General features: G+C 40.2%; 1 protein-coding gene across 2 annotated transcripts in view; it reads right to left on the reverse strand.

The window, feature by feature from the left end:
• APC7 (tetratricopeptide repeat (TPR)-containing protein) overlaps window positions 1–18,905 on the reverse strand; it is a 344,349-nt gene extending 325,444 nt beyond the window's left edge. The window contains exon 1 of one of the 2 annotated variants that reach the window (XM_089402745.1): window positions 18,703–18,905. In XM_089402745.1, the coding sequence (XP_089258871.1) occupies window positions 18,703–18,897 (195 nt within the window). In that variant the 5' untranslated portion in view covers window positions 18,898–18,905. The remainder of the gene's footprint in view (window positions 1–18,702) is intronic. The other variant, XM_089402746.1, reaches the window with a different exon arrangement.
• Window positions 18,906–20,319: the final 1,414 nt, after the last annotated feature.

Genomic DNA, 20,319 nt, shown 5'->3' on the forward strand with positions numbered 1-20,319 from the left:
TGGACATCCAAATCAAGGATAGATCTAGGGCTTGATCAGTTGGATCAAATCCAAATTATGTTGTATTTGTAAATTCCTTAGTTGGGCCATTATCCCAAGACAGGAGCCCAAGTAAGTTTAGATTATTAATTTAATGAAGAGTTGTTTATTGGGCAAAATTTGTATGTGTCACATGTGATTGAGCTTGGTTGTGAAATTATGCTCCTGTTGTATATTTTGTTAAGAATCTAGTTATACTTTTATTCAATAGATCTGTGATAAATCTGTTAGGAACTAATCGCAAGGAGCTAGGTTCAAAATTTAACATGGTATCATAGCATAAACTTTAAGGAAGATCAATCTCTAAACTTTTCAGGTGCCACATTCTTACAAGCATCAAGAGACCGAGTTTGGTCAAATGACCATACAAGGCATAAAAAAATATGTGGGCCAAGAACAAAAAGGCTGTAAGCAAATCGTATGTTATACAGCAACCAAAGTTTGCGCGCAGCCAATAGTGTTGAAGGAAGATTAGATTTTAATTAAAGGAAAAACATGCTTGGCCAATAAGCCAGATTGAGCCTCTAAAAGGTCTATCATCAATTAAGGCCACCAGTCGCCAACCAAAGTTATACAGCAACCAAAGTTTGCGTGCAGCCGATAGTGTTGAAGGAAGATTAGATTTTAATTAAAGGAAAAACATTCTTGGCCAATAAGCCAGATTGAGCCTCTAAAAGGTCTATCATCAATCAGGGCCACCAGCCGCCAACCAAAGTTGTCGATCAATTAGATTGAGCAACAACCACAAGAAAAAAAGACGTTGCAAGAAGCACAAGCTAAGCTAACAAGAGCCAGCGCAGGTGACAAAAGAGGTGGTCAAGGTCTGCAAGCAAGGGCATAACACACAAGGTTGCAGCAAGGCACAATAACAAGAGTCGAGCTTGTGTAGGAGCAGCCATGTGGGGAGACAATCCAATAGCAGTCGTCAATCAACGCGAAGAAACCAGTTGTCGATCAACGCAGAGAAACTAGTCGCCCATCGACGCACAAAAACCAACCACCAACAACATAATAATGGAGCCATGCAGGGGGTAGATTTTGGGTTAAGCCACTAGCAGAAGGCATGGTTGCGGGCAATGCAATGTTGGGTGCACAAGAAAAGGCCACAAGTGCAAACCAACACAAATAGGGGCATCATTTGGTGCCATCAACAAAGCAGAGCAGTTGTAGCCATGGCAGTGTCCACATGAAGAAGACAAAGTCATTGAGGATAGAGTTGATCCTACAATCATTGAGTGGATAGCCCAATCTATAGAAAACTAAGCAAAGATGGTTGGCGGGTGCCAAAGGTGAATAGATAGGACTGAGATAGCAATCAACCAATAGTTGTGTGGAATAGGCAATAGCACTACAGGAGTGTGACAAGAGTGCAGTCCATAGTTGTTAGAAGTTGGCCAAGTACGAAATAGCCAACAGCATAAGAGGCAAGATCAGAGGCCACGAGAAAACAAAGAATTCAACCATAAGCAATTGCCAGGAAATGACCAACCACATATGAGAACATACAAGGTACAACACAGTGGCCAATTTGGAAACAAATTAATTTTATGGGTGCTTGAAGGAACAAGAAAAAAATTTTCAGTTAAGTGTGCTTAATGAACTTAACAAACATCTTCAATAAGATCTAGTGAGATGACTACAATGGGTCTTTGGTTTGAAGGTCGGATGGAGCCTCAAATTTCCTGCCTTTGGAGGTTAGTGTCACCTTGGTTCTTAAGGAAAAATGTTAAAATTAGGTAGCATGTTCTTTGCTTAGGATAGTTACTTTAATGTTCCATCTTAGCCCATTCATCAAACCATTTAATTCCATTTGTAATCACATGAGTCATTATTACATCAACAGTAACTAATGAAAGAACACAACTGATAGATTGCAGAAGACAAGCCAAGACAAGAGAACACAAAGATATGGCTCAAGCCATGGAAAAAACCCCATGATGGGGAAAACCCTTGAACAATTCTTCTTATTATTCTAATCAAATGTCCAACAGAGAGAGAGAGAGTACAATAATGAGTCAAGATTGACTTGCCAATACCACTGTCCAAATACTAAGGAGATAGCCCAGTCAAGTCTACACTTTAGTCTTCTCCCCTAACCAAAGATCAATGATGGTCAAAGCAACTGCAAAATTGACTTCAAAAAGGAACTCGATCCTGGATCAATAAATGCGGTCTTCTGAGCTAAAGATAAAAGTAAAACACCCAAAACAGTTTGAATCTAGGCAGAATTACAGTTCTCGTTAGGGCACATATCAGCCCTAACTTACAGCAACAAACCCATGAGAACATCCTTAAAATACTTCGCTCTTTCTTGCTGTAGGTGCGATCCTAGCTAGGCTAACATTTAGACTTCATATCCTTCATTTAACATATGTTCAATCCATGTAATCTTCATAGAGGAACTACGACCTGCAAGAGAAATAGACACAACCCAGAATAGCCCTTAAACACATATTACTTAAATCGAGACTTCCTTTAAACAACCTCGGCCTCCAGCTTGACGAACTTGGCTCATGAAGAAAACTAAACAGATCACAAACTTGCCCTTGATACCTTCACTAGAAATCTTCCTCTTTTGCGGCCCAATTTAGAGAGAATAAAGAGAAATGGATGTGTCTAATGAGAATGGAGGACACCTATATATATAGCAATTTGTCCTTATGGAAGTGAAGCCAACCTTGACATTTGGAGGCAAATTTGAATTTCAAATTTTCAATTTTCCCACCTTAATAAGGTCATGACTTGTAGAATTTCGTTTAGGTAAATAAATATTTTCCCTTATCCAAATTTGGTGATCTTAAGGTCGATTTTGGACCTCTCGAAAAGAGGAATTCAATGCCACAATAATCTTCCTCAAAGGAGCAAACCAAAGTGGAATTTGGCCCTAGTTGCCAATTTTAACACTCCCTCTCAACTAGGGAGAATTCCACCTGTGAAACCATCAACCACTGTCACTGATCATAATGCCATCCTGTCACCATGAATCATCTCTGAATCTCGTCTCTGCTCTACTAAACACTGATGTAATAATGAAGAAGAATTGATCGAGAGTGAGTCACAAGACCTTACCACTCTCCACTAACAAAAGTCAGTCCAGAGGTAAAACCTCAATCAGAATTGATCCCAGAGCAAGTTGAAGAACACCATGCATCCTAGTCATAGGGAGTACGATAGTACCTGATGCGTCCATTGTTGATTTCTGGTAGCATCGGATGTGCTCTAAGTCTCAAAATTTGCAGGGAGGCTTAGACACATGCATTCTCCAATACCCAAAAATCGTTTTGGGAAATTCCACCTTGAGACAATTTTATTAAAATAATTAATTATTTTTTAAGGGACCATATGTCTAAAACTTATGAAATTAAAATAATTAATGGGTATTAATCTAAACTATGGGTGTAACTTCTAGAAGAAGACGAGGATCAAACCAAAATGATCAAAGCCATTGATTAGAAGTTAATATGGGTCATTGGTTGTCCAACAGAAAGATGTAAGAAGAGGCTTGAGGGGCACTTGGAGAACACATTGAGTGAAGATCAGAAAATCGATTTTCTAAAGCAAAGCAGCTACCAGAAAGAATTTCGAAGTGATCTTTTGCAGTGAGGGGCAAGGATAGTTCCGGTTGGAGATTTCTCCTGATCTGGGAATACTCAGCAAAGGAGGTAGAGTGAGATCCGGGAGAGGCAGGGCAGAGCCAGAACAGATTGATGCAGGGCCACCCAGAGGCAACGCAGAGCCTTAAGGAGGTCCCAAAATTTGTTGGAGGAATTGATTTCAGAGGCCAGAAGCCGGGAGGTGAAAATCGAAGTTCCTCGGCAATAAATTGATCAATAGAAGGGGTGACGTAGTCCCTAGAGGTTGTGACGCTAGGCTGACACAATGACTGCGCAGATGCAGCCAGGGGTCATTCTTTCTGTGGTTGGATCAGTCAAATCTCCAATGATAGTGTGAGGTAATCTCACTTATCTCTTTGTCAGTGATATTCTCTGTATTGGATAATCAAGAGGGCATCCAGAGATTGTATTCAGAAATTACTACTCCTTAATAATAAAACCCTCAATTGTTGCACCGATTTTCCCACACTCGGTTTTTCCAGGCACATTTGTCCAAAAATAACCGCGTAGATGTGTTTTGCATTTCTTTCTTGTTCAGTTTCTTGTTTCCGCATTTTATTTAAATGGTGAAGCCTGCAGTGTATTAGTTTCAGTGTTTACTGTAGGAAACAGTAAATAATTTTGTTCAGTAATTAACAAATAGAAGAAACATAATTAGTTGTTGCAGTAGAAATTTGGGCATCCAAATCTTCACATGGTATTAAAGCAACAGGTGAAACAAGAGAGCAATGGCGGAAAAGCCCAACGTTAAAGGAGGAAGGGAGTTCAAAATTCCTACAGAGGCAAAAAATCAAATCCCCGAAGGGATTGCGCATTTCAAGCCAGGAGGGAAAGATTTTCATGGTAAATCTCTCCTGAGTGAGTCGACAGAGGTAGGATTTCCAGATCGAAATATGTTAGCGGCAGAGGGAGCAACGCAGCAGTAGCTTTAGCGAAGAGGGGTTTCTGGTGGGGGTATAGTTTTCTGTAGGCAATTGCTGGGCAAAAAGATGTCAGAAGGAAGAAGAGAGACACTTGAGGGAATTTCTTCCTCAGAGAATTCCTAGCCAAGGAATTTGAATTCTCATTTGCTGAGCAACAGCAGGAGAGAGGAGGTCATTCGACTTTTTCAATTGGAAGAGATGGCAGCCAGTGGATTGAGAGATCAGGATAGGTTGGATAATGCATCCAATTATGTGATCTGGAAGGCAAGGATGTTGTGCCTTTTGGATCAACGTTTTCTCGAGATCTATGTCAACAGCGTGGTAGCTGAGCCCGCGAATCCAAATTCGCTCAAAAAGTACAAGGGAGAAATGGCTAAGACCAGGAGAATGATCCTCGACGGAGTGAAGGATCATATAATCTATCACATCGTTGGCAAAGACACTGCCAAGGAGATGTGGGATGCTTTGTTGATGTTATATCAAGGATCTTCCGAGTAGCGGAAGATGTACTTGGAGCAGAAGATGAGATCTATGCAGATGCAGAAGACGGAACGCATTGATCCATTCCTTACTAAGCTTTAGGAGACCCGAGACGAGCTGGCAGTTGTGGCGTCAACACCTCAAGGTTCCGAGATGGTAAGACTGGCCTTGAATTCAGTTTTTGAGGAGTGGCAAATTTTTGTCCAGAGCATCCTGGGCAGGGTGACTTTGCCAGACTGGAATGGAATGTGGGCAGCTCTTAAGCAAGAGGAGCTGAGGAGAGACTTGGTCAAGTGTAAACTTGATGGAATCAGCAGCAGTAGGTTGAAGCCCAAGGAGGAGGAAGAGAATGCAACCCTTGCATCCAAGGGGTAGCGAGAGCAGCAGAAGAAGAAGAAAGATGTTTCGAAGATCAAATGCTTCAGGTGTGGTGAATTCGGTCACTATGCAACACAATATCCTCTCAGGAAAAAGGACAAAGATGAGAAGCATGATCTGAAGTTTGTAGTCGCGAAGATCGAGGAGGAGGAGTTCACCACGACAGCCCAAGCATCTCCAGGAGGGGTGGGGTAATCTAGAGTTGTCGTTCTAAAGGACTGCAGATGGGCAGGATCCTTAAGGAGCCCACCTCTCGGATTAATTCCTTGCTAACGGAGCCCAGAGGAGAAGTAGCAGGATGGACCAGTGTCAGTTAGTGCAGAGGAGTGTCGAAGTGACAATTGCAATGGCTAGGAACGCCAAAGACTGAGCACCACAGAGCAGAGTTGACAGCAGTGCAGTTGGTAAAGAGCAGAGGTCAACAGCAGCACAATAGCTTCAGAGGCTCAGCATAGAGACTAGTAACAGTGAGACTCCAGCAAGGATATGGAAGTAATTTGGGATGCTTTTCCATTGTTGGTGCAGTAGCAGCAACAATTGGAGAAGGTTGCAGTGCAGATGTAGTATTGGCAGTGGTAGTGCCAGAAGTAGCACAGGCGCAGAATTGAGAGGGAGTTGCAGTATGGATGCAATGTTGACAGTGGCAGGTTCAGCAGCAGTACAGATGCAGCATTTGCGCAGTAGTTGGTGGACAGGATGTCAGACATCAACAACACAGAAGGGGATGTTACAGAACAGAGTGATGCTTCAGCAGAGTGCATTGCTAGAGCACATTCCTCGCTAAGAGGGAGTGTTGATTTCTGGTAGCATCGGATGTGCTCTAAGTCTCAAAATTTGCAAAGAGGCTTAGACACATGCATTCTCCAATACCCAGAAGTCGTTTTGGGAAATTCCACCCGTAGACAGTTATATTAAAATAATTAATTGTTTTTAATGGGACTCTAAGTCTAAACTTAGGAAATTCAAATAATTAATAGGTATTAATCTAAACTGTGGGTGTAACTTCTAGAAGAAGATGAGAATCAAGCCAAAATGATCTAAGCCATTGATTAGAAGTTAATCTGGGTCATTGGTTGTCCAACAGAAAGATATAAGAAGAGGCTTGAGGGGCATTTGGAGAACACAATGAATGAAGATCAGAAGATCGATTTTCTGAAGCAGAGCAACTGCCGGAAAGAATTTTGAAGTGATCTTTTGCAGTGAGGGGTAGGGATAGTTCCGGTTGGAGATTTCTCCTGATCCAGGAATACTCAGCAAAGGAGGCAGAGAGAGATCCCAAAGCGCAGAGCCAGAAGAGGCTGACACAGGGCCACGCAAAGCGTAGGTTGACGCAAAGCCAGCGCAGAGCCTTGAGGAGGTTCGAAAATTTGCTGGAGGAATTGATTTCAAAGGCCAAAAGTCGAGGCGTGAGGCCAAGAGGTGAAAATCGAAGTTCCTGGGCAACAAATCGATCAGCAGAAGGGGTGATGCAATCCCTAGAGGCTGTGATGCTGGTTTGATGCAGTGACTATGCAGAGGCAGCCAGGGGTCATTCATTCTGTTGCTGGATTAGTCAGATCTCCAGTGATAGTGTGAGGTAATCTCACTTATCTATCTGTCAGTGATATTCTTTGTATTGGATAGTCAAGAGGGCATCAAGAGATTATATTCAGAAATTACTATTGCTTAATAATAAAACCCCCAACTACTGCACCGGTTTTCCCACACTTGGTTTTTCCAGGGGCATTTGTCCAAAAATAACTGCGTAGATGTGTTGTGTATTTCTTTCTTGTTCAATTTCTTGTTTCCGCGTTTTATTTAAATGGTGAAGGCTGCAGTGTATTAGTTTTGGTGTTTACTATAGGAAATAGTGAATAATTTTGTTCAATAATTAACAAATAGAAGAAACATAATCAGTTGTTGTAGTAGAAATTTGGGCATCCAAATTTTCACATCCATCAGTAGTGTTATGGTCCCTAACCACTTTTCCCAACTCATTGGCCAGATGAGAGGTACTTCCCATGTGTCCTGAACTACATGGGTAGGATAATACTGAATCAATAGCAAAGAAAGAATGTATCACATCCTATTCACAACCACACGTAGGGAAAGGACAAACCACATCCTACAATTGCACATCACAATCACACGTAGGGAAAGGACGAACCACATCCTACAATCACACATCACAATCACATGTAGGGAAAGGATGAACCACATCCAACATATGCAAATCACCACAAGGCACAACAATCAATCATAGGAAGGATCCTACACGTGGGGAAAGGATGAACCACATCTCACTGACATGTCAACCAATAATCGTAGGGAATGAGCATCCTATATGTGGGGAAAGGATGAACCACGTCCCACTGACATGTCAACAGATGCCTATATGCATCTCTCACTCGGGTATCGACAGGAGAAGGTGAACCACTCATCCTGCTAATATGCCATAGGATAAGGTGAACCACTCATCCTGCTAATATGCCATAGGATCAGGTGAACCACTCATCCTATGCATATATCATCAACAGTAGGGGAAGGTCAACCACTCACCCTACACGTGTGTCTGTAGTCGTAGGGGAAGGTGAACCACTCACCCTACACACATGTTAACCACCATGGGGTATCACAGGGGTGTTGAAGAAAAGGGTAACTAGTTTCGGTATTTGTCAATGTAATTTTGATCTTTGTACTTGTCAAGAAAAAGAACTATTATTTTTATAAATTATATGAATGAGTTTCTTACTCATTCTATAGGTCTAAGAAAGTCAAAGAGTCAAAATTATATTGAATAGCTCTTCTTGAGCATCTATGTAATAAACACAAGTCAACCTAGTGTCAAGCAGCCCTCCAAGACAAGCACCATCCTTTAAAGAAGAAGACTGGAAACAAAGAAATGAAAAGAGATCATGTTGGCCTGCAAAAATATATATATTAATGACTATATGACATGTTTCACGTGAACAAGTCGGCTCATACTAGAGACACAACCACTATATATACCCAATTGGGGTATCCGCAAAAAAAAAAAAAAAAAAAAAAGAAATTAAAAAAATAAAAATAAAAAAATAATTAATTAATTAAAAAATTAAAAATTAAAAAAAAAAAATAACAAAATCTCAGCGAAGGCTCTGAAACTCTCAAATAGGTGCAGGTAGAATCTCAAAAGGTATAGAACAATATCTCAGATGGTACAAGACTAAATCTCGGATGGTACAGAATAGTACCTCGAATGGTACAAGACTGAATCTCGGATGGTACAGGACAGCATCTCGGATAGGTGAAGGATGGTAAGGTGCAGTCTCAGTGATATCTGTAATAAAGCCGTGGCATATCTCTCTGCCATCTCAACCTAGTCACAGGGTTACAGTAATTGTTTCAGCCTCCAAAAGGATCTCAGTGAAGTATAGACACAGTGATCACTATTATCATGACATCAATCATGATCCTGATGCAGATGAAGTTCTTAGTTATAATCCTAGTGAAGATAAGACACAGAATTCGGTGCATTAGTGAAGACATGTTATGTAAGACTCTAAGAGTGCAGCCATGATTTCGTTGAAGGCGGAGCTATGATAAGACAAGTCATGATCTCAGTGAATTCAAGAGCAGACCTCATGAAGGTCTCAATGGTATGGTGAAGACCTTGGTGAGAGTACATCAATAAAGTTGCGCAATAAAGATCTCAATAGTGCAACAATAATGATGCAGTGACAAGGAAGAAGAATGGTGTCTTGATCTTGGAGTGGCTGAGAGGGTCAAGTGTCATGGTCTTGGTGTTCGTCAACTAAGTCTCCATAAGAAGAATTTCAGTTTTCCTCTCCAAGAGGGAGAGGTTTTGGCCTTGGAAAAATGCCAAACATCTTGTGTTCTTATCTCTTTGTTTTGGTAGCAGTTTGATGAAGCAAACACGCACAATAATAATAAGAAGAAGATCAAGCTAAGATAAATTGCAAAAGCACTTCACAAAGTGTTATCAAGTCTAAAAGAATCACATTAAACCCATTTGCCCTAGATTCTTCAACATGGTATCAGAGCTAAGGTGCTAAAGTCAAATGAAGGGCAGCAAAAGAGACATAGAAGTATCTGCCTTCAAGGATATCAAAGCAAGTTGAAAGAATTAAAGGAGCAAGTATACAACAAGCAGGTCAACAACAGTCATAATTATAGTCATGCACTTGCTCAATTTGATGAAGTATGTCAGTGAGTCTCACTTCTTGGTCACTGAACTTTGTCCATGCCATGAAAGATAGTCTCAGGTATATTCATATATATTGCAGAAGTAATCCAAGGAGTACCTCTTACAATCCATGATTACTTCACTGTCTCAGTATAGTTATTACATCAAGGCAGTTTCGGTGATGAGACAGTCTATCTATACAGTGCCACCCATAGTTCAGTTATGTTACTCATTGACAAGTTTGGGCTCTCATTACATTGCCTCTCTACACAATGCACACAGACATCACTGTCTAGTGCCATAACAATATACTTATCACAGTCTCAAAATTTGTCTATGATTATGATCTCAATAGCATGGTGCTCGGATCAGATCATAGTATCACTAACATATCAACAATATTTTGAATCAAAAATACCTCAAAAAATGAAATGGGAAGGTCGTGAAGCAGTCTCAATGATGTCAAGACCATTAATGTCATGGTGCTAGAAGGCCTCCAAGGAAGTAGTGCTGAAAGGATACTAATGATGGGCAGCTCAAGCAAAAGAAGCATCAAGGTGAAAATCTCCTCTTCACACACCAAGTAAGTATCTTTCAATTTTATAATCAGGTTTGGTTAAATGATTTCATGATTGCAAGGGATTTATAAACCAATTAGATAATCGAAAGTCCTTGCATAGAATAAGGAGGATTGTCATAATCCTCATAGAAAAGAGAAATCATTGATATCTATGCAAAAGGTCTATGAAGGAGAAGCATTATTTGAATGCATCCCGAAGACTCATAGGATTCATATGTAATCACTTAAAGGTCCTTGCATGGAAAAAGGAGGAATGTAATTATCCTCATAGTTAAGAGAAGTCAGTAAACATATCAAGGTCTCCTTTGAATTCATGGGAGGGAACTCTTAAGGTTCTCTCATCCCTATGTAGCAAGAAATGAGACAAAAGAGATATGTGAAGTGTGTTGGAATTTCTAAGTCTAACTGTTAGAAACCCTTCATGTACTTTTCTGATTTATTTATGCCTACTTCTAATTAATTAACAAGTTATTTACCATGTAAATACTGAAAATAAATACAAGTACATGCTCAACACATTACAAATCATCAACTGAAGGAAACAAAACAAGCACACAAGTGACACCATTGTTTTTGGACCAATGTCCTTGGAAAACCCAATGCAGGAAAAATAGTGCATCTATCTGAGGGTTTTAATTATTGAGCAGTTTCAGAATACAATCTGGGTGCCAAAACCGGCTCACCCGACAGAGAATAATCTCAGCAGTAGTGGGAGACAGATGTTCCGACTGAAACCCCGGATAAACACTCCGACAGCTCCCAACTCCAATCTGCCCCACGAAAACCTCAGCGTCAGCCTCTAGGGACTGCGTCAGCACTTTCTGGCCCAGACTCTGCCCAGTGTCACCCTAGCTCACCTTGCGTCAGCCTCTAAAGGCACTACGTCAACCCTTAGAGCCTCTGCGTCACCCACGCTGGCTCTCTGAGGCACCGTGCAGCTCCTTGTTGCCTCTGTGTGAGACCTGGCTAGCTCTGCATGAACCTCTGGCTAGCTCTGCGTCCCTCTCTCCCGACTTCTGCGATGATCCTCCTGGTACTATCTCTGCCTCTCTACTTTTGTATTCATGCCCCTCAGCTGCAATTTTGATCACTCTTTTGACTTCCTCAGCAAACCCTGCCCCAGAAAATTGAAATCTTGATCAACTCGGTGTGTCCTCCAAGTGACCCTCAAGCCTCTTTTTATACTTTTCTCGTTGACAATTCAACGGCCGAGATTAAGTCCCTAATCAATGGCTAAGATTAACTTTGGCTTGATCCATGACTTTAGGACCCTTCTAACACAGTTTTATATTAATTCACATTAATATTTTATTTTCCCTAAGTTTATACTTAGGGACTCCATTAAAAATATCAATTATTTTAATATCTCCCAAACTGTTTAAAATCTGCCCAAACCATTTCTGGGTATTGGAGATCTCATGTGCTTTAGCCTCTCCAACAATTTTTGTGGCTAAAGCACATCTGATGCTACCCCAAATCAACACTCCCTCTTAGCGAGGACTGTGCTCTAGTAATACTCCTCACTGAGCATCACTTTGATCATCCGACATCGGTCCCTGTGCTGATGTTAGGACTGCTGCCCAACATCCTCTGCACTGCTGCATCATGTACTGCTACCCATGGCCCTGCCACTGCCAATGCTGCATCTGTAAGGCAGCCCCTCTCATCACACTGCCCATAGCACTGCCATTGCTAACTGCTGCACTACAACTTAGTTACTGAGAAGTAAGTAACCGATCTCCCAACTCTGACATCTTTGTCAGGCTAGAGACACCCTCGATGCTGAAACTCCCTCTGTCGCTCCATCTGCATCTGTCTCTACTGACATCCACCAGTACTGCTCCTCCTCTTCGGGGCTCCCGTAGCAAGGTATAATACAAGAGGTTGGGTACCTCGAGGATCCTGCCCCTCATCACCTGTAGTCCGTCTGACTACAGCTCGATGTCTCCCCACTTCCGCTCAAGTGGCGTGTGAGCACTCATGGCACAGTCATCATCTGTCTCCACTTCCTTCTCCGCCCTTGCTAGCGCAGCCCTGGTCTCGGAAGCCTCTCCCTTGCTCTTCTTCCTTAGACATTGGGTCGCATAATGACCCAGTTCCCCACAATGGAAGCATTTGACCTTGGAGAGGTCCTTCTTCTTTCGTTTCTCCTGCTTTCCCTCAGATGCTAGGGCAGCATCCACCTCCTCCTTGATTCTGACCCCCTTGCCACTGCTTCCTGCCTTGGTCAACCTTCTGATCTCTTCTTGGTGAAGAGTCGCCCACATTTCCTCCCAATCTGGAAGGGTCACCCTGCCCAGTATGCACTGGACAAACACCTCCCAGTCTTCAAAGACTACGTTCAGGGCTGTTCTCACCATCAATTCTTGATCCGGCGTGGCCCTTATGGAAGTCCCTAAGTATAAACTTAGGGAAAATAAAATATGAATGTGAATTAATATAAAACTATGTTAGAAGGGTCCAAAAGTCATGGATCAAGCCAGAGTTAATCTTAGCCGTTGATTAGGGACTTAATCTCAGTCGTTGAATTGTCAACGAGAAAAGTATAAGAGGAGGCTTGAGGGTCACTTGGAGGAGTAGATTCCTTGATTTGTGTCTTAATTCAAGGAATCGATTTAGTGTTCTTAATCATGCACGAGTTCCAGTGATGTGGATGAGTTCAAGAAGCAGTTTGACTAGTGCGAATTTGTGGAGGACCCAGTTATCTGTCCTCTAGTGGGAGTTAAATTGGGAACTAAATCCTCAAGTGGAGTTACCCTCCTAGATTTTAGGAGGATCCAGTTAACTAAGTGTGTCGACTGTTAATTAGAAAAGCTCCAGTTCAACTTCCTAATTTAGAAACTCACTAACAATAGCCAAATCAAATTGCTTATAAGAAGATCGAAGGCACACTTTGTATTCATTATTCTTGAGCACAAGTTTGTGAGCAAGAGAGCTTGTGGAGGAACAAGCCAAGGTTTCCTTGTGCAAATTTTTGTGGAGGGCAATTTCTTCTTGAAGTGCGCATAGAAATAGGGAATTCCCCTATTTAATAGGAGCTCAGCCAGCGCTAGGAAATAGGAGGTTATTTCCTAAGGATTTGCACTAGGAAATCAGAGCCTCTAGTGCGCATAGAAGGAGGAAGCAGATCAGCGATCAAGCAGGGGTTTCAGGCCTAGGACAGGCAGGAGAATCATTGTATTTTTAGATTGAAACAAGCTTGTATTTGTATCAGATCTATTGCTCAATTTTCCTCAATAAAATTATGAAGCAAGTGAGGGTTTTCCCTGTTGGGTTCCCTAGAAAATTGTGTTGTTTCTTGTGTGAAATTGTGCGTCTTATTTCTGTTCTATTCCATTACTATTTGGTAGAGAAATTCTGTGACTGTGTGAAAAAATTAGTTTTCAGATTGTCCATACTAACAGATCAGAATTTCATGGAAATTCTACAACGTGAGTGTATGAGGGGCAGCACTACCAACAGCAATACAGCTAAGAGAGACCAGGATCACAATGGAGGAGCACAAGATACATGTGAATCACTGAAACATGTTGCATGAGGTATGTCCAATAAGGATAGATATCATAGCGTCGAAGAATAAGATCCACATAAACTCATCAATCGAGCAATAGAAGGTAAGAATCATTTATCGAGTCATGAAGAGAGACAAATCTTGCAAATTTGTGAGTGGAAACTACATCAAAGGAATTACAAGAGGTGTTCCTTTGCAAACAAACAACTATAGGCTTGCTAGAGCAACTGTAATAAATGCCAATATCCAGTGTAAAAGTACCAACCCCTCGAAATGAAGAATGTAGACATAGATGATCAGCTCAGAAGTCAGCTCACAGGATTAGTAACCTTTAGCTTATGTCTTTCCTTGTTCATAGACCTCGGAACTATGCTTCCTTGGTAACTATGCTTCCTTGGTAACTATGCCTTGCTTCCATAAAGAAAATCAATCTATCTATCCGGACCCGAGCCCTTTGGCCAACACCCCCGACCCTCCTTACACTCACCACGTTCTGTTAGCTCTGATGACCTCACCCTTCCTTTGATGATCGTAACCCTTCCTTCTCACATATTTACTTACCACGAGCTCGGTACCTTATCTGCTTAGGTGAACACACCGAAACAAGACCTTTGGCCCCCGGATAGTTGAGAACGCACATAGTCCAATAGAGGCGGGTAAATGTCGTAACTAACATAGCCATGAACTCATTCGTGTTCGTGTATTGCCATGAACTCACAAGTGGGGAATGTAGGTTCGCCTTCTACCCATTGAAGAGTCTCTGATAACCGAGAACTCATCTGTGAGAACTCATGATCCCGAAGAGTATATACCCGGTACCTAACCAGCTGGACCTATCCCGATGATAGAGTCTATTGATTAAGTCTATATTGGAGTCAATACCAAGAACATCACCATTTGAAAGTGAAACAGATATAGTCAAATCTACAAAGCACACTACCATATGTGTTGTATCATAAGAAGAGTCCATCCAACCTAGAAGGAAGAGATCTCAAAAAGAGTGTTTAAGAAAACCCATTGAAGGGGCCAAGAAGGGTTTGAAAACCTATAATAAAGATGATCCAGCAACCATAGTTCCACAGACCTTAGGGCAAATGCCACTATCTATTAGTCTTGTAGAATAATTAAATAATCCAACGAATGTTGCCACCAAGCAGTTCTCTGAATCAAGTATGCGATGGGCCACTAGAAGCCCTAAACAAGAAGAAATCTGAAAATCCTGAAAAATGATGATTCTTAGACCAATATTGCAGGAAGCGTCCGCCCCCAGTTCTAAGGCCCGAAGCACGTCCCATGCGGATGCGTCCAGGAAGCGTCCCCGGAAGCGCGCTTCCGCCTGTTTTGGATGCTTCCTGGAAATTTCCGAAGCTTTCCTCCGAAGTGCGCTTCCGAATCTCCGAAGCGCACTTCGTATGGCGCTTCAGTCGTACGAAGCGTGGCGCTTCGGAGGGCGAAGCGTACGCTTCCGTACGATTCCGGAAAAGCGTCGCGCTGTTTAGAAAATCTTTTCTTTTCTTTTCTTTTTTTTTAGGTGAGTTTGCTTGTTGGGGTTGGGTCCACCTTGGGTTAGGGTGAGGAATGAAGGCCAAAAAATAAAAAATAAATAAATAAATAAAATAAAAAAATAAAAAAAATAGCAAGGTAATGTTAAATTCTTAAAGTAAAATGATGAAAATGAAAAATAAAGGAGAATCCTTTTATTTAAATTTTTAACATTACCATGAAATGACTCAGGATGTTTGAGAGTGGTTCCAGCCTCATTGGACTTCATATGGAGAAAATAGAATTTCATATCCTATTCAAAATTCAGCAGACTTAACAATTTTCAGGAATTCAAGATCAATGGGATTGTGGCATTTCATTAGACTATATCAAGTATGAAGGTATGCGATTAGCATTTAATCAAGAGCACCAAGCCCTATATGTACCCTAGTGTTGGTGGTGTTAATTGTTGAACTCCTTTGTCACGCGGCACGCCCTTAGCAAAAAAATTACCTTTCAATCAAGTCAAAATCATCGATCAAGCATGTTCAGCTTTTTCTACCATATTTTAAGTCTTGAATTAGGTAATTTGATCAAAATTGAGCAATGTTGACTAATATCCCTAGACAATCGAGGTAGAGGCAAAGGCTAGACAAGAGGAGAAGAATCTAGATTCTAGATGGTTGATGCATCTAAATGGTTGATGCTCGAATAATTAATCATTAATGTACAATGGATGCTATATCTATCTTGATTTATGCAAAAATATGCATCTTTTCATGTCTTCTACAACTAATTTGGTATTTGGGATGTTTGTTTTGAGTATAAATGCAAAAAAATATAAAATATATATATATATATAGCAGACACTTCTCTTCCTAGATTTTTGGAAAATGACGCTTCCACGTCCCCGCTTCCAAAAAATGTCCCCGCTTCGTGCAACATTGTCTTAGACACTTATGGATCAGCGCTATAGTGATTCGTTGAAGATGGGAGAAACTATAGAAGAAATGAGATAACCCAAAGAAACAAGTTTGGCAGCCCTTCGAATAATACTGCCTGCCAAAAAGTTTTTGCAACTCAGAAATTAGAATAGATGCTGAAAAGAGAACTGGCGCATATAATAATAGCATGAAGAGACACAAAAACCTTTGAAAGATCCAGAAAAAAAGGCTGAAAAGAATCCCTAAAAGGATGGTCCAAAAGGATAACTAGTAAAACCGCCGAAGTGCTTCCAACCATAGTAGCAAGAATCGAATATGAATTTGAATTTAAATACAAATCAGTACAAGAAAAATATATAATGGAAAGCCAATGCTGCTTCATATAGCAGTATACATCTTATAGAAATGAAAAATATGCACTTTGTTCCAAATTTTAGAAGAATTTCAGCCTCGTCCAATAAATAAGGAAAATTCATTCTATGAGATAAGTATTTTGCTTATATCTATACGTTTTTAGGGTTTGTTATTAATATTTTTGAGGTTCTTAGGCTAACTTTGGGGTCTTTATGGTAGATGGGTATTAAAACAAACAAAAAATATTGACCATACCATATCCATATTTTGTAAAATTCAATAATTTTCATATTGCTACCAAATTTCCATACAGAAAAAGCCAATACACCCAAATCTTGCTACTATACTTCCAAACAGCCAAAAAAACTTTTGGATCAGCAGAAATCCCCAATGCTGGGAGTTCAAAACTGTGAAAAAAATCTTCCAAATCAACATATACAAGGGAGCCAAAGCAACCTTAAATGGGGTGTCCTTCTTCAGCAAACAGTATAACAGAAAAAATAGCTCCAGAACTCCTCCATAGGTTAGGCACAATTTTCTGCTGTAAATTTTGATCACTAAACAAACAACCAAGAGGAAACCCTAAAACCTACAATAAACAGAAAAGATAACAACCCTAGTGCAACATGTTCATTGGAATGAGAAAATGTCCTAATATAAGTTTGCTGGAGAAAGAAATCAGTGCAAAATTGAAGAGAAAACAACTAAGAAAGAGGGAGAAGGTTCACACCCACTCTCAAACCACGTTGAGGCCAAGAGAGATAAAAAGGATTGAATAGAACCAACAAGCAGACCCTAAATCGACATAGACCATAAAGAGACAAAGAGAGGAGAAGATGAACCATGAACAAGGAAACAAGATGTAGATGCCCGCAGGCTAAAGAATCACATGAGAGAGCACTTAGCTCATGATCAAAGAATATCTTACAAGTGAAGCATGAATTGCATGTTTATCTTAGCTCATGAAGCATGAATGGGAACAGAACCTCTAACTGAAATAACCTGTTTGTGGGTGGCTTCTCTTTTAGAACCAGAAACGATAAAAACTCCATTCTCCTTCTAAACAAATTGGCTTCCATAGCAACCATGCCAAATAATCAAGCAAATAAAGGTTCCCCGAGACATTTCTTGCTTGATTTTGCTCATGTCAGATATGTGTTGTATACTTTGCAGGTAGACATAGCCACGTTCAAGAAGGAATTTGCAGGGTTTTTCGGTCCGTTTTTGTGCTTTTTGGACCAAAGGTTTCAGCTCACTATAAGCTAATCCAGGTTAAGGGATTAAAGTTGTATTCCAATCCCTGTTAAGCGATTCAGATTGTAATCTAATATGGGTTAACATTTGATTTAATACAAGGAGATGGGTTGTTAATATGCAGCTTTCAATTAGTCTAGTTTTCCTGGTATAGGGTTTCCAGGGTAAATCTTGCATTTAATGTGTTGTGCCATTATTTTTCTTCTGTTTTAGATTCTGTTAGTATTGCTTCTCTTGCACATGTTTATGGAACTCTTGGACAGAAATGAAAATGGGAATGTTTTAGATTCTGTTAGCATTGCTTCTCTTGCACATGTTTCTGGAACTCTTGGACAGAAATGAAAATGGGAATGGGAACAGAACGAGAAACAGGTCTCTTGTGACATCGCAATCCATGTGTATATCTAGGAGAAAGTAAAATATAAGTGTGTGATAAACTAAATGGAAGGAATAGTAATAAAGGTATTATTGATCTATGCCTTATTTGCAAAATGAACTACCTACACCTTTTCCAAACTCGTTTGTAGCCTTGCTGTTTGGTTTCTTAGTATTTTTCTCTTATATTTGGCCACACCCTTGCTGTAACTATTTACTATATGAGGTTCATCTCTTAGAACCCTCTAGCTTTTATAAAAAATCGTAATCATATCGACCATATTTAGTCTCAAAGATAAAGAAAATCACGACCAGTTACTCTCCATAAATATTTATAGCCCACAGTTATGACTCAAAGTTCCAGACGCATATTCGCCGATAACTACATTGATTTTAGGGTATGCAATATGCACTTTAAAAACGTCATTGCAATAATTTGTCAAGATCTCTTAGAAAACTTCACCGTCAATCGCAGAAATCTAAAACAATAAACCATGGCGCTTATTTCAATTTGAATCCAAGCAACCGCGAAAATGCATTTTCTTCTACCTTACATAACTTGATGATGGTATAAATTTAATAAATTCAAAGGGTGAGCGGTACCAGCAACTCGGCCGAATCGAAGAGGCCATTATCTATGAGTAGCGACATCTGATCTCGTGGGACCTCCATTCGCAACGAGAATCTTGGCCGAGTGCCAGAATGAATCCTGTATGTTCCCTCCTGCTCTTGGTATTTGTGTGTGACTTCCCGCTTCCCTGTTCTTGCCTTATTTACTGTTGCCTTGGTTGTGTCCATTAGCTTGCTTCCTTCCATTTTGAAATCAATAAAAAATAATAATAATAAATAAATAAATAAATTATTTTATTGATAAACTCTAAAAATAGAGTATTATTTATAATATAAAAAAATTAATAATTATAAAGTTATTGGATTAAGTTAATTATTTTATTTTTATTTAGGATGAAGTTTTGTAATTCATTTAAAAAAATTAATGGTTATAATTAGTATAAGATGAAGGGGTGGATCTTTTGTTTCGAATAACAAAGAGAAATAAAATTTGAATTTAACTGATTTTTGTCCTGAAGAACAAAGAGAAATAAGATTCAAGTCTAACAACAAATACTTAGTCTAAATTTTTGGCATTATGGAAAGGTCTAGACATTGCTATAAACAAAGGGATAAGGAGATTAAAGGTTCTCCATGATTCAATTTTTGACATTATGGAAAGGTCTAGACATTGCTATAAGCAAAGGAATAAGGAGATTAAAGGTTCTCAAGGATTCAATGATAGTCATAAAGTTGATCTCCAAGGCAAAATCCGAAAGAAGACCTTCATCCCCAATTATAGTGAAGAGAATTGCATTGCGGATAGAAAAATTTGAGGAGATTTCCCTCTTCCACATCCTTCCGCATCTAAACAAAGATGTAATATAAAGTGGCAAATCATGGAGCTTAGCTCAAGCTTGGGATATTATAATTTAATAATGATCAAGGGGTCTTTTCCCCATTCCCTTAAATCAATCTCTATGTGTTATATGGAAAGGGTGTCTTGTCATTTTGGCCGCTCCTTGATCCACGAGAGCATCATTGAATGCAAAGGTGTGATTGCGAGGTTTGCATGGAGTAAAGTGTCTCATCCAAATGGCACAGATAGCAAGTGGATGCCTTACGCGAAGGGCTTGTATACTCCACGTCTCTTCCTCGATTTTTCAGCAATTGCAACCCAGACAGATGGCACCATGTAATGACTTGTTTTAATTAGGATCTAATGGGCTCATTCAAGTCAGTTATCAAACCGAAATTCCCCAAGGCGTCATTATTTAATGCTTTGTGCCATTCCTCTAGTTTGGTTGTAATGTGTATGGCAGATTCCTCTCTTGTTGCAAGCTTCTGGATCCGAGGAGATCAAGAATCAATGCCACCTCTTGAGACCCGTCTCGATAGGTGCATTGCATAAATGTTATATTCTCAAGGAATTAGTGGTTTATTCTCGCTTCTCCCTTATGCTTCTTTGTGTGTCCAATGCCTTTGAAATTTGAGTATGGAGAGAGAGAATATGGTTGTTGCAGAGGGTCAAGCTCCTAACTCGGAGTTGGAACGTCGGACACAATCAATGGAGAGCTTGTTTAAAGTGTTGATGGGCATGGTCGAGCTCTCAACCAAAAGGTTGGAGTTGGTGGAAGGTGAGAAGGAAGTGAGATTTATGGCTTCATTGTT

This window comes from Pinus tabuliformis, chromosome 2_1 (assembly GCF_031772625.1).
Source record: "Pinus tabuliformis cultivar Carrire ecotype Pingquan chromosome 2_1, CPIR1, whole genome shotgun sequence".
Taxonomy (NCBI): domain Eukaryota; kingdom Viridiplantae; phylum Streptophyta; class Pinopsida; order Pinales; family Pinaceae; genus Pinus; species Pinus tabuliformis.